Genomic DNA, 17370 nt, shown 5'->3' with positions numbered 1-17370 from the left:
GATCCAGAGTGAATCAACATGTTTTTGGTAACATGGGAGGAAAACCCTACTTCAGAAATCTATTTGAAAGAGCCCTCAGTGACCAGTCATCTTTTAATCAACAAAAGCAAACTTGCATTAGAAATAAATCATATGAATGTCATCTATTTGGTATTCCTTTAGTCAGAGGATTTGGTAATCAGAGATTACCAAAAAGCCAGGTGATCTCTGGCCCTGAGCATTGCAATATAACTAACACCAGAAAAAAATCATGAATACCACCTATATGAAAAAACCTTCAATAAAATTTCTAATTTAAACAGCATTAGAAATTCACCTTCAAGAGAAACCTTACGAATGCCATCTATGTGGGAAAATCTTCACTTAATGTTCTTCCCTGAGACAACATGAGAGAACTCACACTAGAGAAAAACAATATGGATGCCATCCCTGTAGGAAAGCCTTCAACAGAATTGCTAACCTTAGTCTACATGAGAGAATTCTCAGTGGAGAGAAACCCTGTAAGTGTCACCTATGTAGGGAAGCCTTCACTCAGTGTTCTATCCTGAAACATGAGACAATTCACACTAGAGAGAAACCTTATGACTACGATCTTTGTGGAAAAGTTTTCACTCAATATTTTGCCCTTAGATGACATAAGAAAACTCACACAGGAGAGAAACCCTATGAATGCCATCTATGTGGGAAAGCGTTCACTCAATGTTCTGGCCTGAGACAACTCACGCAGGGGAGAAATCCTATGAATGTCATCTATGTGGGAAAGCCTTCAATTGTTATTTTGTTCTTTGAGTTCATAAGCGAATTCACACTGGAGGAAAAAACATATAAATGCCATTTGTGTGGGAAAGTTTCACTCTTCATTCTTCCCTTACACAGCATGACAGAATGCACACCAGTGAGAAATCCTATGAATGTCATCATTGTGCATAATCCTTCATTCATTATTCTGACCTTAGACAACATGAGAGTTTGCAGAATGGAAAAAAAACCATGAATGTCACCTATGTGAGAAATCCTTCACACATTGTTCTTTCCTTAGAGAACATGAAAGAATTCATAATGGAGAGAAGACATATGAATATCATGTATGAGGGAAAGTCTTCATTCATCATTCTACCTTCATTTATTATTCTGGCCTTAGTCAACATGAGAGATTGCACAATGGAGAGAAACCTTATGAATGTTATCTTTGTGGGAAAGCTTTCACTCATTGTACTTCCCTTAGAGAACATGAGTGACTTCATGATGGAGAAAAAACATATGGATGTCATTTATGTTGGAAAACTTCACTCATCAATCTACTTTTACACAATATGAGAGAATTCACACTGCAGAGAAACTGTACAGATGCCATATATGTGGGAAAGCTTTCACTTATTGCTCGGGCTTGAGACAACATGAGAAAATTCACATGGACAAATACCACAAAAGCATGATTTATCTGTAGAAGTCTTAGTTTTATTTTTGTAAACTTAGACAACATGAGAGGACTCAAACTGGAGAGAAAACTTCCTGTGAATGCCATGACCATGAAAGGTTCAATGTTTCAACTTCCAATGACATGAGAGAACTCATATCTTGAGTGTTTTGAATATGGAAGACACTTCAGCCCTTAAGTTAACCTTTAAACATACTAGAGAAGTTACACACTGAATAAGCACTAATCAATTTAGTAGAGTCTTTAATCACACTGACTACATCAATCTAAGCCAATTCATATTGGATATAAATGGCACCTACATAGCAATGTCTTTAGCAGATGCTTGATGCTATACACATGAGAACTCATAAATATAATTGACGTGGAAGTACCTTCATCCATTAATCCAACTATAGAAATCACTTGTGAGATAAATGCTCTGTCTTTATCAAATTTGTTAATGCCTTATTTTAACATTTTTCCTTTTAAAAATGAGTGAATTCAACAGGAAAGAATGTTAGACATATATTCACTGTACACTATCATTCAGCCAAGTACCAGCCTTCATATGCAATGGAAATCTGTGTTGAAATGACCATTAAAGTAAGAGAGAAAAGCCTTTACCAGAGAATGAATCCCATTGAGGTAGTGCCAGATAAATCATTCAGGTGATGTTATTTCATGAATATGAATGGAAAACCATTTATTCATAGAGCAACACTTGTATGTAAGTAAGAATGTACACTGTATAAAACTATTGGTGTTATGAAACAAGGTATGTCTTCAGTGGTCACCTATTCTTTGGCATTAATGTTTTTATGCTGAGGAAACAATTTTAAAGTCAATATAGTAAAATCTTCAGCTGGATTCTTCAGCACATCAGAAAATTCATAGTAGCAAATAAAATACTTCATATGAACCCTTTAATACACAATTAGGCAAAGAATCAAGAGCTCTGAATGACACTTACTATTACAATTATGTGGTATAACAGCATAGGATTGTGAAGTGTCCTGGCTATATTGAATGATGAAAAATGGAAGAAATAACATAAAATGAGCTTAACTCAATTGATCAATACATATATATATATATATATATATATATATATATATATATATATATGTAAACAACAAATATTGCAGCTGAAAATCTAAAAAAATTACATTTGAAAAGAAACTCTTCAAATCTATGAACTACTTTACTCTGAGAACAAAATTAATGTGAATTTAAACTGAACAACATTCCCATAGCAGAGAAAGAGCATGTTTTATATGAGAAGTTTGTGCTGGGAAGAGAAGTTCCTTCTTTCCTTCAAAGAATATTGAAGTTAAGAAGTGTACAACATTCTGAGGAGAAGGTGGGAAAAAATAAAGCAATTTCTATCATTTATCTTGAGGTTGTAAGTGAAAGAAGCAAGGGACTAGGACAAAATAAAGAAAATAGAGAATACTCTAAGATGGGGCTGTTGAGACCTCTCTGAGGTGGTGACATGAAGCTGAGCACTGAAGTTTGCATAGCAGCCAGCAGTGACAAGTGTGTGTACAAGTGTGGAGGGAAGAGGGTAGGTGGGCTGAAGAGGAGGTCCAGACACAAATAGCATACCCAGGTCCAGTGAGAGAAAGATCTAGTTTCTTTCCATTCCAGAAACTGGAAGGAGACTGAGATATTGGACTTGAGTTAGGGTGGGAGCTAGGGACAATGTGACTTTGAAGAGGTGAACAGGGCAGGAAGCCCTAAGAGAATTCAGATTTTGTTCCAAATGAAATTGAAAATGTTCTTTCATGTCACCTAAACATAATTACAACAGCATGAATGTGTGATAACATATCATAGAAAAAATTGGAACTGTCCCCACCTGTGGAGGAATCTGATGTTAAACAAAGAGGTGCTCTTCTGCAGTAGGGACAGAGCAAAGGGCCCTGCAATTGCCCCAGTCCCTCAAATATACTCACTCTGTGGCCAGGGGCTGAGGTGGGGAGGAAGACCTAGGAGGGGGTGAGAATTACACAAATGTAGAAGCCCCTGCCCCTTAAATATCTGTGTCCCATGAGGAATGTTTCAAGAAGAATGGGAGCTCACAGAATGGTGGACCTCTTGGAGACACAGGAGAAAATTCACAGTATCAAGAGTTTGAATTAATTTAACTATAGGTTCCCTGTAGAAGGTACAGAGATGTCTGCATATCAGTACCATAGTTCATGATTAATTGGGCAGGCATGGGTTTATACATGGCCACATTGGTCATAAGCACAATCTCTAAGCATGGTTTGGCACAAATGTCACAGTTTTACCCATTGTCATTGTCTCTTATCAGAGGACCACTTCTTTTCACTCTCAAATCTATCCCAGCCTGGGCAATATGTTATATGGTCAATAGTCTTTGGATGTGAAAGCCCAAAAGATAAGTTTAAAACTCTCTATTTAAAAACAAGAATGAATGTATTTCACTCTAGAAACCTACAAAGAAGTCCTTCTTATAGGCACTGGCTGAAAAAATATATCCTTCGGAAAATTAGCTGAACAAAGATATTAGCTAGCTGTGCTGGTAATAATAATTGACTGAAAATATTTAATCCAAATACAGAAAATGTACATATTAGGGAACAGTTCCAGGAGAATAAAATTGATAGTTCATGGTACATTATCTGATTCCGTATTTGGGTCTTCTCGAGTGGTTTGGAAGGAAATGGAGGAAAGTTTACCCTGTAGTTGAAGAGTAAAAATGCTATGGTCACACAATTACATCTTCACTATGCCCAAAATAAGTTGTATTTAACCAAAAATTCTACCTTTTATTTAACATCTGTAGGTAACAAAGGTAAATGCTGAGAAGGGCTGTGAATTTAATACAGAATTAAACTGATTGGCTCAATATGGTCAAACTTCTTGCTATTCAACATGAAGAAGAAGAGAACTGTTATATACTTTGTCAAAAGCACATATGGTCATTGCCCATTGTCAAACAACCCCTAAGCCTTTCTGTAACTTTGATGCTGAGTCTTTTCTTCTACTAAAAATAAGATACTTCAATCCTCTTCTATGATGCATACTGCTACCAGTCCCTCTATTTTTTATCTTGCTTTGTAGAAAGCTTAAGTATCCTGAATGCATGGCTAGAAGAAAATAAATGCGATAATATGCTTGGTGAATAGTTAGGAAACTGCATCAGATTTTGAATCATATGGTACTTTTAAAATCCAGGGGAATTCTACAAAGGGTGAACTACAAAGACCTCATTTTCAGACCACAGCAATTGAACCAAAAAATAATAATAAAAACTGAAAACATATACAAACTCCAGTAAATTTTTAAACAAGTTTGAAACTTATGTTTATAAAGAAAGGAAAAGTCAGATCTGGAAATAGGGAAGAATTGAAGATTAATAAAATAAAGACTGTCACAGACTTACCTCTATGAAGAGAACTCAAATTTATACTCAGGAGAGCGCCAATATTCTTCAGTGCCTCCACTGATGCACAAGAATCACTGAACATAAGTGGAAACACAGTCAACTAAAAAGATGAAACAAAAATCAAATAAAGACCACCTGACCGTCCAGCCAAGTATAGAGTTTTAGTTAGTACACACTCAAGTCACAACTTCCTGTATTAAATAATATAATTAATGTTACCTCTGTAACAAACAGCTTTGCACTTTTGGTGGCTTTAAATAATTTATTTGACATTAGGAAAGATTACGAACGCTCCAAGTTGCATGGTTCTTCTCACAGGCTATCCTCCAAGACAAAGAATTGTGGCCACAGGTTCTTCTGATGGGAGTTTGCTAGTGGACCCTCAACATTTATTCAAGAGACAAAATATTAGAGAAAGAGTAAAGTATAGCAAAACCCCTTCTAAACCACTTCAACACATAAAATGGCATGCATCTCACATTCCTCTGATGAAGACTAATAACATTTCATACTGACATGGGGGTATTAGTGAATAGTCACTAATGGGGCTACTTTGTCCCAGGCATAATCCTGCATGATAGATACATATGACTTATTCATTCTTGCAAATACCTCTGTCTAAATGGCCTTTAAATAGTTGATGTTCCCTGACCATTTAATATGTAACATAGCAAACACAGTCACTGTCTACCATATACTGCTCAGTTATTCCTTTAACCTATCACTACTTGCTATATTATGTTTTGTTCTTTCTCTATTGTATCTACCTCCATCGTAAAGCAGGGACTTTGATTTGCTCACCATTTTATTCTAAAATCTAAAACAGTACCTCTCAGTTGTAATGCTTTATAAACTCTATCATTAAACAAGAGAAAAATAGAAATATTAAATAACTTTTCAGAAACTAGTAAAATTGAAGCAATACATAACCTAAACCAACAACATAATTCCACATATAAAAATATATCAAGAGAAATTTTACTCAATGTATTAATTTATATTCAGAGATTAAAGTGATATATATTTTACAATATTTTGTAATACAAAAGTATGAGGAACCTATCATCATTTTAATACAGAAATTAATAAATGGATTATGCATTTTTGGGGGGAGGTGCATGGTCCGGGAATCAAACCCGGGTCTCCCGCATGGAAGGTGAGCGTTCTACCACTTAACCAACCATGCACCTTGAATATGAATTTTTATAAAAATATATTCTCTAAATAACGGAGTTGAGAAATATTTATATGATGCAGTACGTTGTTCTACATACATTGAACTACATTTAAATTGAAAAGAGAGAAATATATGAAAACAGCAATGTTAACTGACAGAATAGATTCAGAATTATCTGGGCAGAATAATGACGAGGAGGTAAATTTAAAGAAGGTAGCAAAAACTGACTTTCTGACCACTGACCTTCTCCTCTACATCCAGTCATTCAGTTCAAATGCCCCTTTATGTTTAAATGTTTCCATGTGACTTAATTATCACCAATAGAATATCAATGGATTGATTTGTACCAACTCCAGAAATGACTCATAAGAATCTTCTAAAAGCACTCTTCCATGCTTATTTCTTTCTGTTATTTTGAGGTAGAGATGTCCAGCAAAACTGGAAGCCACAGAGTAAAGATACATGTTTTAGTTTATTAATGCTGCCAGAAATGCAATATATCAGAAATGGATTGGCTTTTATAAAGGAAATTTATTGTTACAGTTTCACAATTCTAAGGCCATAAGAATGTCCAAATTAGGGCATCCAAAGAAAGATACCTTGACTCAAGAAAGCTCAATGGCGTGTTCAAACACCTCTGTCACCTGGGAAGACACAATGCTGGTATCTGCTTGTCTTTTGGCTTCTGGTTTCAAACAGCTTCCCCAAGACTGTTTTCTTTCTGCATCTCAAAGTGTTTCTGACTGTATCAGTTCTAAAGTTTTTTTCCAAAATGGTTTCCTCTTCAAGGACTCCATTAAGCAACACACCTTAAATGATGGAGACACATCTCTATGGAAACCACTTAATCAAAAGTCCCACCCAATAGTCACATCTCCATTGAAAAAACTTAATTAAAAAGATCCCACCCAACAATATTTAATCAGAATTAAAAGGCATGACTTTTCTTGGGTGCACAACAAGTTTCAAACCAGCACAATACCCAACCTTCAATATGAAAGAAGATTGAGTATCTGCATTGCCCTGTTGAAGAAAGCTCCATGCCAGAAACAATCACCTTTTTAGGACTTTATGTGTGTTAAAATGACTTTCTGCTGTGTTTGTGTGTTGCATATTTTGGCATGTGTTGCATCAGCCTGAATTCCTTTACCTAAAGTATATAAAGTATATATATAAAGCAAACAGATTATGTTTTTCTACATGTATGTAAGAAAACTGGCTTGGAGGGATATGCATTACTCAAAATAAACGTTCCTTCCAGGAGACACAGAATAATATTTTCTTTAATGAATCAATTTACACACTCAAATGCTTTTACTCTGCTGATTACAATAGAGATGGAATGTGGGAAAATTAAACTTAAATTTACTAAATAATAGTGTCCTAGAGTCTGCAGATATTATTAGTTTCTTTCTGACAGTTCAGACATTTTCTTGGAGATATTAAGCTTATCAGAAACCTGGGTCTATGTACATTCACAGAATTTTATACACTCTACAATACAGGAGTAGATGGTAGGCTAAGATAATCTAGTGTCTACTAAGTTCTCACTGGGTCTCTGGCAGCAATGTTGGTCTGAGCTGGACCCTGACTTAGTTTCAACTGAGGAATGGTATTTGCTGTTTGGTCTTGTGGAAATCATGCTAACATTGCCAGTCTTCACAATATATCTCTGACTCTGAAATCCCTTAACCAGAAGTCACTTATTTCTACACTTATACCTCTCTAGATACACAGGTATGTCTGAATGTCACCACTGGGTATCTCAGGAAACTCTGGATTATGCATATACCATATCAGCTTGTGAGGAAACTTATATATGTGTGTGCCTATGTTTGTTTTATATGAAAAGTCATTGAGTCACTGCACATTATGCATTAGTGCTAGTAAAACTGGCTTTACAAGATAAAATTAGGATTGATGCCAGTATAGCTATTGTAGGGAATTCTGAAAACCTATCACTCCATAAGAGTAATAAATAAATAGGCAAGGACTATTAGAATCAACTTTAACAGGACACTGGAAACCAATAAAGGGTTTGCAATAATCAGTCAAAAGCTTAATCAAGAAAAAAAAAAGAAAAAGAAAAACTTACTCCTAATAGGAGAACTTTGGGTTATTTTAACTTGACCTAGTCTAATTCTTCACTCTTCAGCTTGGTGAAGAGTGAAAACAACCCACATCCCATGTGCTAGTTTGAAAGGATTTATATACCCTAGAAAGACCATCATATCCATCCCATAGAATATGATTCAGTCCTCATGTTCTGAACTGGTAAAACATTCAAACTAGATAACAAAGAGAAAAAAAAAGCATGTTACAGGTAAATACTTGATTTTCTCATAAAAAAGACAATTTCACTGTCTTCCTAGCCATGTAATTAGAGGCTTACCTCTTCTGAACCATGTCATACAAAAACAGTAGCATTTTTTACAAAATAATAACTTAAGAGGGAGAAAGTGCAATCAGAACTCTATTAAAGGTAAATTTCAATGCAACTAATTTTATTATGCTTCTTTTCCTAAGTCACTCCTAGATAAATGATTTTGTTCATTTTTTATTTCAAAATTTTGAACACACTTAAGAAAGCAGATAATATGTTTAAAAATGCGAACTTCTTTGACCAGTGTTACATTAATCCTAAAAGTGCGAATAAGGAATTCCAATCACAGATCTAAATGTGCTTTGGAGGATGTAAGAATACTTAGACTTGTTATTATGAGGCAAGAGGTATTCATTTGGTCTAATGATGGTGGCGTAACAAAATCTCATACACCATAATGAATTCCTAAGTTCGAAAATTTTAAAATATTTCAGTGTACTGCACAGTTTCTTATCTAACACTTAGGAAAATGTAGTTGCCACAATCTGTTTCAGTTCTGATTTGAACATTTACCCAAGAAAGTTGGAGCAGCAATTTTTGCCCCATGTCTAGGAATTCAAAGTATTAACAATATTGGTAATTTTACAAAGCATTTTAACAAGTGCACAGTTCTTGCAAATTATTTTTACTAACAAATATTGAAAATTATATTTTGTAAAAATAAGTTGTTCTAAAAATATTATCCACATAATTTTATTTGGTAGAGTAAAAAAAAAACATTTTTGAAAGAATATGATCCACTCACTCAATATATGTATTTTGGCATGGGCAGTCTCCAGGAATCGAACCCCAATTTGCAGCATGGCAGGCGAGAATTCTGCCACTGAACCACCATTGTACCACCCTCAATGGTTTCTTTTGATCCCTATATCTAGGATATTTCAAATGTAATCATTAAATGTGTTTATCATTATTATCCAACAAATAAAGGGTCAATGCATACACTTCTCAATTCGTTCAGAAGCTAAAGAATGTGCATATTTTATTCAGTTAGACAGACTGCAGCAAAAATATTAGAAACAGTTTTCCTAACATCTTTTCCTAAGATACTGAAAATCTGAATTTTAAAATCAAGTAGTAATTGAGAGGCTCAAGAGGAAAAGTTATTCTCTATTTTTGAAGCTGTCCGATTTGTCACAAGTTGGTTTCAGCCAACTGGAAAATGGTAGACCTACAACCATATCTGTGGTGGTTTTATTTATCAGATTCCATAAATCTCCACTCACACTAGATTCATCCTTGCTCTGTCTCTCGTGGTATTAAGACGTATCCCACCATTTCATTCCACTTACACCAAGATCATTTGCTCACCATTGTCACTTACGTTATTGCCTTCAGTCTTTCAAACTTCTAATTCATTACCAGTAAAATAATATTTCTAAAATGCAAATCTCATTATTTCAGTACTGACAGTAAAAGCTTAGGTCACAGAAAGACAAGAATCGAGGCAATAATGTGAAGCAGGAAAGGAGAAAATTCACCACACCTGGTTGGCCAACTCCTCCAACCCCCAACTCCTTGCTTCTGCTGAATCTTATTTTGGTGTCATATTGCTGAGCATTTTTCCCCATCACCATCACCCATACTATTCTAAAGGTAAACATCAAGTCAAAATTCAACACTGAGATCTAGGTCTTTTCTCAATCACTATTGTTACAAGCAAACTTACAAATCACAAGTTTGTCTTACATCTCCTTATGAACTGTTTCCTTTGCATATGGTAGCAAAGCAATTTATGTTCCTTATTGCACCTATTTGCATATACAGTTACATCATGTGTTCAAATTTATGGGGGAAATTAGCCACATATTATTCAGATTTAAATTGTATTTACCTACGATCTTGCATTGTAATATACAGCATAAAGAAAGTTTGTGAACACGTGAAGACTGTTAGATAACTTGCTTCTCCTTCTTTGTGTAATTAACTGCATACTTTAAAACTCAGCTGCAATGTCATCTCATGCAGGGGACTTTCCCTCAATCTTCTTTTCATTGTGGTTAATATATTTTTCTCAGTCCCTGATGTAGTCCTGGATCCTAAATCTTCCACATGGTACAAATAATTGCAGCGTAGTGATCACCTCTAGGTGCCTTCAGGGTTGGGGCACATTGAACAGCCTCATCCACAATGAAGATGTGTGCATGACTGAACTGTCTCAGTAACAAGTAGTCATGTTTAACTGAGCATGTCTTCTAAGATACTATGTAATTGGCGGGCCATGGTGGATCAGCAGTCAAGAATGCTCACCTGCCATGCCAGAGGACCCGGGTTCGATTCCTGGTGCCTGCCCATGTGGAAAAAAAAAAGATACTGTGCAACTTATGCTGCCACCAAACACAGGTAGGGATGCAAATAAAGAGGTAAAGACTGATTTTTTACTCATTATTTGGATATAATTTCAAGTTATCAGTAAACTAACATGGATAAGATTAGGAAGAACAGCACACGTAAGCCTTTAAAAACGGTTTATTTTTTGTTCTCATATATTTAAGTAGATATATACAAGTCAAAATTTCCTATTTTAAGCACTTTTAACCAATCTCTCTTTCTCCACCACCCATATTCTGTCTCTGTTATTTGAGAATCAGCTGTACACTTCATACTTCCATTATGTATTTCCTATGGAATCACCATTCAATTATCAGCTTCACTAAATGTAACATAGATTCAATATGTTTGTCTAATATATTTTAAAGGAAATGCACTATAAAAATGAACACATCACTAAATCAGGAAAACAGCTCCTTAGAAAAAGGGGTGGACATAAAGTGGGGTTCCATGATATCAGTATCTGAGTAACAACATTGGCATCAGATTTAAGATTCTGATGGGTAAAGAAAAGGAAAAGAATTTGTTACCTAAATTTCCTACTTTACTGTTTCTTGAGACACAGCTCCCACATTCAGCATTTTCTTCAGAGCCCCTGTGACATCCTTATTCCTGAGACTGTAGACTAAAGGGTTCAGCACAGGAGTGAGTATGGTGTAGAAAAAGGACACCACCATGTCCTTCTCTGGGGTGTGGAAGGAGCTGGGCAGCATGTAGGTGTAGATGCCGGCCCCATAGAACAGGGTGACCACAGTCATGTGGGAGGAGCAGGTGGCAAACGCTTTCTTGCGACCCTCTGCTGAGTTCATCCTGTGGATGGTGAGGATGATGAAGGTGTAGGAGCTTGAAATGACTACCACAGGGATGAGGAGCATGAGGACACAGCACAGGTACATGAGAGACTCAATGAGTGAAGTGTCAGAGCAGGAGAGCTTCGTTACAGCAGGGACCTCGCAGAAGAAGTGACGGATCTCCTGGGATCTGCAGAAGGGGAAGGTCATGGTGATGGGCGTGAGCATGAAGCCGTCCACTGAGCCCAAGAACCAGCAGCCAGATCCTAAGAGGACACAGACCCTATGGCTCATGAGGATAGGGTAGCGGAGAGGATGGCAGATGGCCACATACCGGTCATAGGCCATGGCAGCTAGAAGGAAAAATTCTGAGCCTACTAGGGTCAAGTAGAGGAACATCTGTATCCCACACTCTGGGACTGAGATTTTACTGACACCCATGACCTGGTCCATGAGCATCTTGGGCACAGTGACAGAAATGTACATCACATCCATGAGAGACAACTGGCTGATGAAAAAGTACATAGGTGTGTGGAGGTGGGCATGCGAGTGTATCAGAAGGATGAGGATGGCATTTCCAGACAAGGCCATCAGGAAAATCACAAAAATGAACACACAAAGGAGATTTGGGTGTTTGGATTGACTGAAGAGTCCCATCAGGATAAAAGCAAAACTTCCAGTGTGGTTGGACAGCCATGTTGTATTGTCCATGAGCGTTCACCTAAAAGCACCAAGAGAACATTGGGGTTAAAGGGATCACTTCTGGGGACTCAACTTCCTGATAGGTATGTTCAGGAAGAGTATTCTTCACCACATAGGTAGGTCAAGCTTTGTTCTTGTGTCCTTTTCATGTAGAGAGCACAGAGGAATGGAGGGTTTAGAAACCCGACGTGGGAGCAGTGCAGAGGAGCAGTGTGAGTCCTTGTGTGTGTGTGTGTGTGCCAACCCGGTTGTGCTCAGCAAGTGAAGTTCATTTGGGAACTATAAATTACCTGTAATTCCCACTTTACTTGAAAAATGAGTGGGTTCACAAATTTGGGTTCGTTGAAGGGATTGTTAACTTCTCCTGAGGTTGCTCAGTTCTGGGAGATGAATTTTCGGCAATAGTGTTATTAATCAACATGTACTGGAAATGTGAGCAATTGCCCTATGCAAACACAAGAATGAATCATTTTTAAAAAAGAAAAAAATTGTATTTCTAGAGTCATGTTTATAGAAGTCTATATTGAATTAACATCTCTGGCTTAAGGATCCACCCATTGTCTTAAAACCTATTGAAGGTGTACCTCATGTAACAAGCATTCAGAAAAATGACTGAAACTTTATTTGTGGTCAACCCATACAAAGTATTTTATTCTCTTTGCTGAAATGATTGCTTTGCCCTGTGGTTGCATGGAGGTGTGCAGCCTGAACCGAAGATGTCGTCTTCATGGCTGAACTGACCCTCAAAGAACTCAAGGGGTAGATGATGAGCAACCCAGTCCTTGCAGCTAGACTGCAGCCATGCATGCAGCTTCCCTCCACCTGCACTGCTCCCACGTCAGGTTTCTAAACCCTCCATTCCTCTGTGTTCTCTACATGAAAAGGATACAAGAACAAAGCTTGACCTTCCTATGTGGTGAGGAATAAATGAGTTAACACAATGAAAATACTCAGAACACCCATCAGAGATGGATTTACACTTATACTTAGTATCTGAGCATAATACTGGGCGTAAAATAAGTAAGAGTTAGGTCATTACTGCCTTATGATATGAGATCCATTATTTCAGTTCTCCATTGTCAGTAGTCTATTCATAGACTTAAAATTTAGGTTTCATAATTTCTTTTTTTTCCCAATTGTTATCTGGTACACTTTCTCATGCCTTCTAATCATATGAATAATCAAAATTTATAGAAGAACTGGCTCTCGCTATTATGACTTATTATGTGAGATATATTACTTCAAGTCTCTGGTTTCAGGATCCTCTTCATAGACTTAAGAATCTGGATTTTATATTTTCTCCAGTTCTAAATATCTTGTTCTTGTTTTTTGGCCCAACATTAAATGGAGCTTTATAGAGAATGGCATTTCTGTCTACTTCAAGGCGTGATTTTTCCTACCACTTTCTGTAAATCTTATGTCAGTGGAAGAACTAGCAGTAATGGCACTGCCATTGACAGGGGAGCCTTTTAATTTTTTTGAAGAACATCATTTGCCTTACTACTTGCCACACTGATTTTTCAGGAATGGCCACTGAGATGCAGAGGGAAATTGAACAACACTCAGATGTTTCTGACTCCAAATCTCGGATTCCCTCCCGTGTATTGCTGCACACAACTCTCCAGGTGTTAGACCTTGAAGATGAATCAAAGTTTACTTGAGTTTATTGCATTTAAGGAGATCAAAATCTTCCCCTTCAGAAAAAATAATCGTTATTTAAATATACTTTAAAATAGAACTGAGAATGGCTACAAAATACATAAAGAAATAGAGGCAAAAAAATAATACATGGGCCTTCCAGAGAGTATCATTAATAATTTATTCCACAGCTTCTGTTAAGGAATGAAATATCCTCTTTCTAGGAAGCATATAAATGGTTGTGAGCACAGATACTTCAGGAAAACTTTAGAACAGTTTAACATTTATTTTACATTTATATTCTTGCAACAATTCTAAAGATTACTGTTACCGTTCAATTTATTAACAGTCCAAGTCCTAGGGTGTTGATGTACTAAGCAACAAAGCATATGCTTTGATACCATGATAAGCATTTTTCCCAAATCTATGACCCTTTGCGTATACAATGTATAAACTTTCTATCAAATCCTACCCTCAATGGCAGGTGAAGCTGAGCTCTATGCAAAATTGAAAAACAGTCTGATAAATGGCAAAACATACCTGCTGGTCAACCTATATATGCAGATGAAATGAAGCAAGAACTGGTATGTATGAAGAACTCCAAGCTGTCTGCTGATGAATGAATTGTGAGTAGAAGAAAGAGTAGGAAGGCAGGTGGATGGTTACTGGAAAAATCTCTGAAGCAGATTGTAAATGAGGCATATTTCCTCATTGACTGGTCCACCAAGACAGCAGACAGGGGAGAGGACGCTGTCCTAAACTAGGGAGGGCAACTGGCCTTGCTGATCACTCTTACTCTTCTTAATCCAATGGCTAGAGTTTAGTGCCAACAGCTTGGTGCATGTTTAACATACGGGACTCTCAGTTGTGGTAGTTGAGTAATGTTGAGGCTTTGTTTGAGTTTCCTGCATCTCAGGAATTGTTTTAGATTTTATCACGCTTAACTTTCCCCAAGAGCCTGCCAGGAACTTACTTTTACTTTATCTTCTCCTTTTGCCAATTAGAAAAACCAGGTTCTCAGGTAACCACCTGAAATCACACACCTGCTGACGGAGGACTGAGTTTCAGCTCAGGTGCGGGGCCCTAGCCAGTAACTCTGCCTCGGCTGTCTCAGAGACACAGTGCTACCTTTTCAACTTGGCCTCTATGCCTCCCACAGTCAGTTCCATCAGAGAAGCATAAATATGATCCAGACATTTATTTCTGAAGTTTACTGTAAAAATACTCCACATTCAAAGAAAAACCTGGAAAACCTCAGTAAAATTTTAGTCTTAGGAGAACAAACACATTGTGCAAAAATATCAGAGGAATATATACCTTTTAATCAATAAATGATTGGTAATCAAAAACCCATTTCATAATGTGCGAAAGTAAATGTGTGTTTTGTAAAGAGATTTAAAAGAAACACACAGTTATTTTTCCCCATAAAAATAGATAGTGGGGGGAAGTTGTGGAAATGTCAAAACCCACAGGCTGTCTCAGAGCAGAATGTACTGAGGACATCAGTTACCCTTTTCTGCCTGCAGGTCTCTCTGGTGTCTGGTGAAAGCAGGACACATGCAGAGGGAAAGCGGAGTGTGTCTGTGGTTAAATGTACAGGAGAAGAGAGAAGTGACATCATCTCAAACTGCACTCTGCCCGCTAGGGGAGTGCGTGAAATATTTCTGTTGATGAATCCCTTTTGGGGTTTGAAGAGAATACAAATGAAGGCTAAGAAATTAACAGATATCTTCATCTTACTTTCTCTTGTTTTCTGTCTCATCTGTTTTTTTATTTTTTTCACTCCCATTATGTTGTTAACCTCAATTTGTTTTTTGTTTTTTTAAATTTTTTTATTAATTAAAAAAAATTACAAGCAGCACAAACATTCCCAACACATACACTCAGCGATGCACAATATCATCACATAGTTGCATATTCATCATCATGATCATTTCCCACACATTTGCATCAATTCAGAAAAAGACATAAAAAGACAACAGAAAAATAAAAAGACAACAGAAAAATAAAAAAACAGAAAAAAAATTTTACATACCATACCCCTTACCCTTCGCTTTCATTGATTGCTAGCATTTCAAACTAAATTTATTTTAACATTTGTTCCCCCTATTAATTTTTATTCCATATATTCTACTCAGCTGTTGACAAGGTAGATAAAAGGAGCATCAGACACAAGGTTTTCACAATCACACAGTCACATCGTGGAAGCTGTATCATTATATAATCATCATCAAGAAACATGGCTACTGGAACACGGCTCTGCATTTTCAGGCAGTTCCCTCCAGCCTCTCCATTACATCTTTTTTTTTTATTAATGAAAAAAAATTAACTAACAAAACATTTAGAAATCATTCCATTCTACATATACAATCAGTAATTCTTAATATCATCACATAGTTGCATATTCATCATTTCTTAGTATATTTGCATCGATTTAGAAAAGGAAATAAAAAGACAACAGAAAAAGGAATAAAATGATAATAGAGAGAAAAAAAAACAAAAAACTATACATACCATACCCCTTACCCCTCGCCTTCACCTACCACTATTTCAAACTGAATTTATTTTAACATCTGTTCCCCCTGTTATTTATTTTTATTCCATATGTTCTACTCTTTTGTTGATATAGTAGCTAAAAGGAGCATCAGACATAAGGTTTTCACATTCATAGAGTCTCATTGTGAAAGCTATATCATTGTTCAATCATCATCAGGAAACATGGCTACTGGAACACAGCACTACATTTTCAGGCAATTCCCTCCAGCCTCTCCACTACATCTTGAAAAACAAGGTGATATCTACTTAATGCGTCAGAATAACCTTCAGGATAACCTCTCGACTCTGTTTGGAATCTCTCAGCCATTGACACTTTGCCTCATTTTACTCTTCCCCCTTTTGGTCGAGAAGGTTCTCTCAGTCTCTTGATGTTAATTCTCAGCTCATTCTAGGGTTTTTCTCTGTCCTTTGATGCTGAGTCTCAGCTCATTCCAGGATCTTTGTCCCACGTTGCCAGGAAGGTCCACACCCCTGGGAGTCATGTCCCATGCAGAGAGGGTGAGGGTGGTGAGAATGCTCATCATATTGGCTGGAGAAAGAGGCCACATCTGAGCAACAAAAGAGGCTCTCTTGGGGGTGACTCTTAGGCCTAAATTTTAAGTAGGCTTGACCTATCTTCTGTGGGTTTAAGTTTCATGTGAACAACTTAAACCCACAGAAGACTCTTCTCTTGGGAGACTGGGGGCTCAGCCTATAGCTTTGGTTGTCCACACTGCTTGTGAGAATATCAAGAATTCAACTTGGGGAGGTTGAATTTCTCCCCACTCTCACTGTTCCCAGAAGGGACTTGCAAATGCTTTTCCAGTCACTGATCAAATCATTCTGGGATTCATCAGGGCATCACTCTGGACAAACCAACAAAATCTCATGTGCTACCTGAGATCCCAAGTACTTATGACATTCAATCGAACTATCTACATTAGTTATATTAGGAAATGCTCTAGTCAAAATCTAAAT

At 36.9% G+C, this 17370-nt stretch overlaps 1 protein-coding gene across 1 annotated transcript; it reads right to left on the bottom strand.

Annotated features, from left to right (window-relative positions):
• Positions 1-11265: 11265 nt before the first annotated feature.
• On the bottom strand, positions 11266-12228 carry LOC143664413 (olfactory receptor 2T29-like). The gene has a single exon (XM_077138023.1). It carries the CDS (start codon positions 12226-12228, stop codon positions 11266-11268), a length of 963 nt encoding a protein of 320 aa, XP_076994138.1.
• Between the last annotated feature and the right edge of the window lie 5142 nt (positions 12229-17370).

Source organism: Tamandua tetradactyla, chromosome 20 (genome assembly GCF_023851605.1).
Source record: "Tamandua tetradactyla isolate mTamTet1 chromosome 20, mTamTet1.pri, whole genome shotgun sequence".
NCBI lineage: Eukaryota > Metazoa > Chordata > Mammalia > Pilosa > Myrmecophagidae > Tamandua > Tamandua tetradactyla.
This window is presented reverse-complemented; position numbering and strand designations above follow the sequence as displayed.

Excerpts from the sequence above, each read along its gene's own strand:
- LOC143664413 (XM_077138023.1), bottom strand. The coding sequence starts at position 12,228 with ATGGACAATACAACATGGCTGTCCAACCACACTGGAAGTTTTGCTTTT.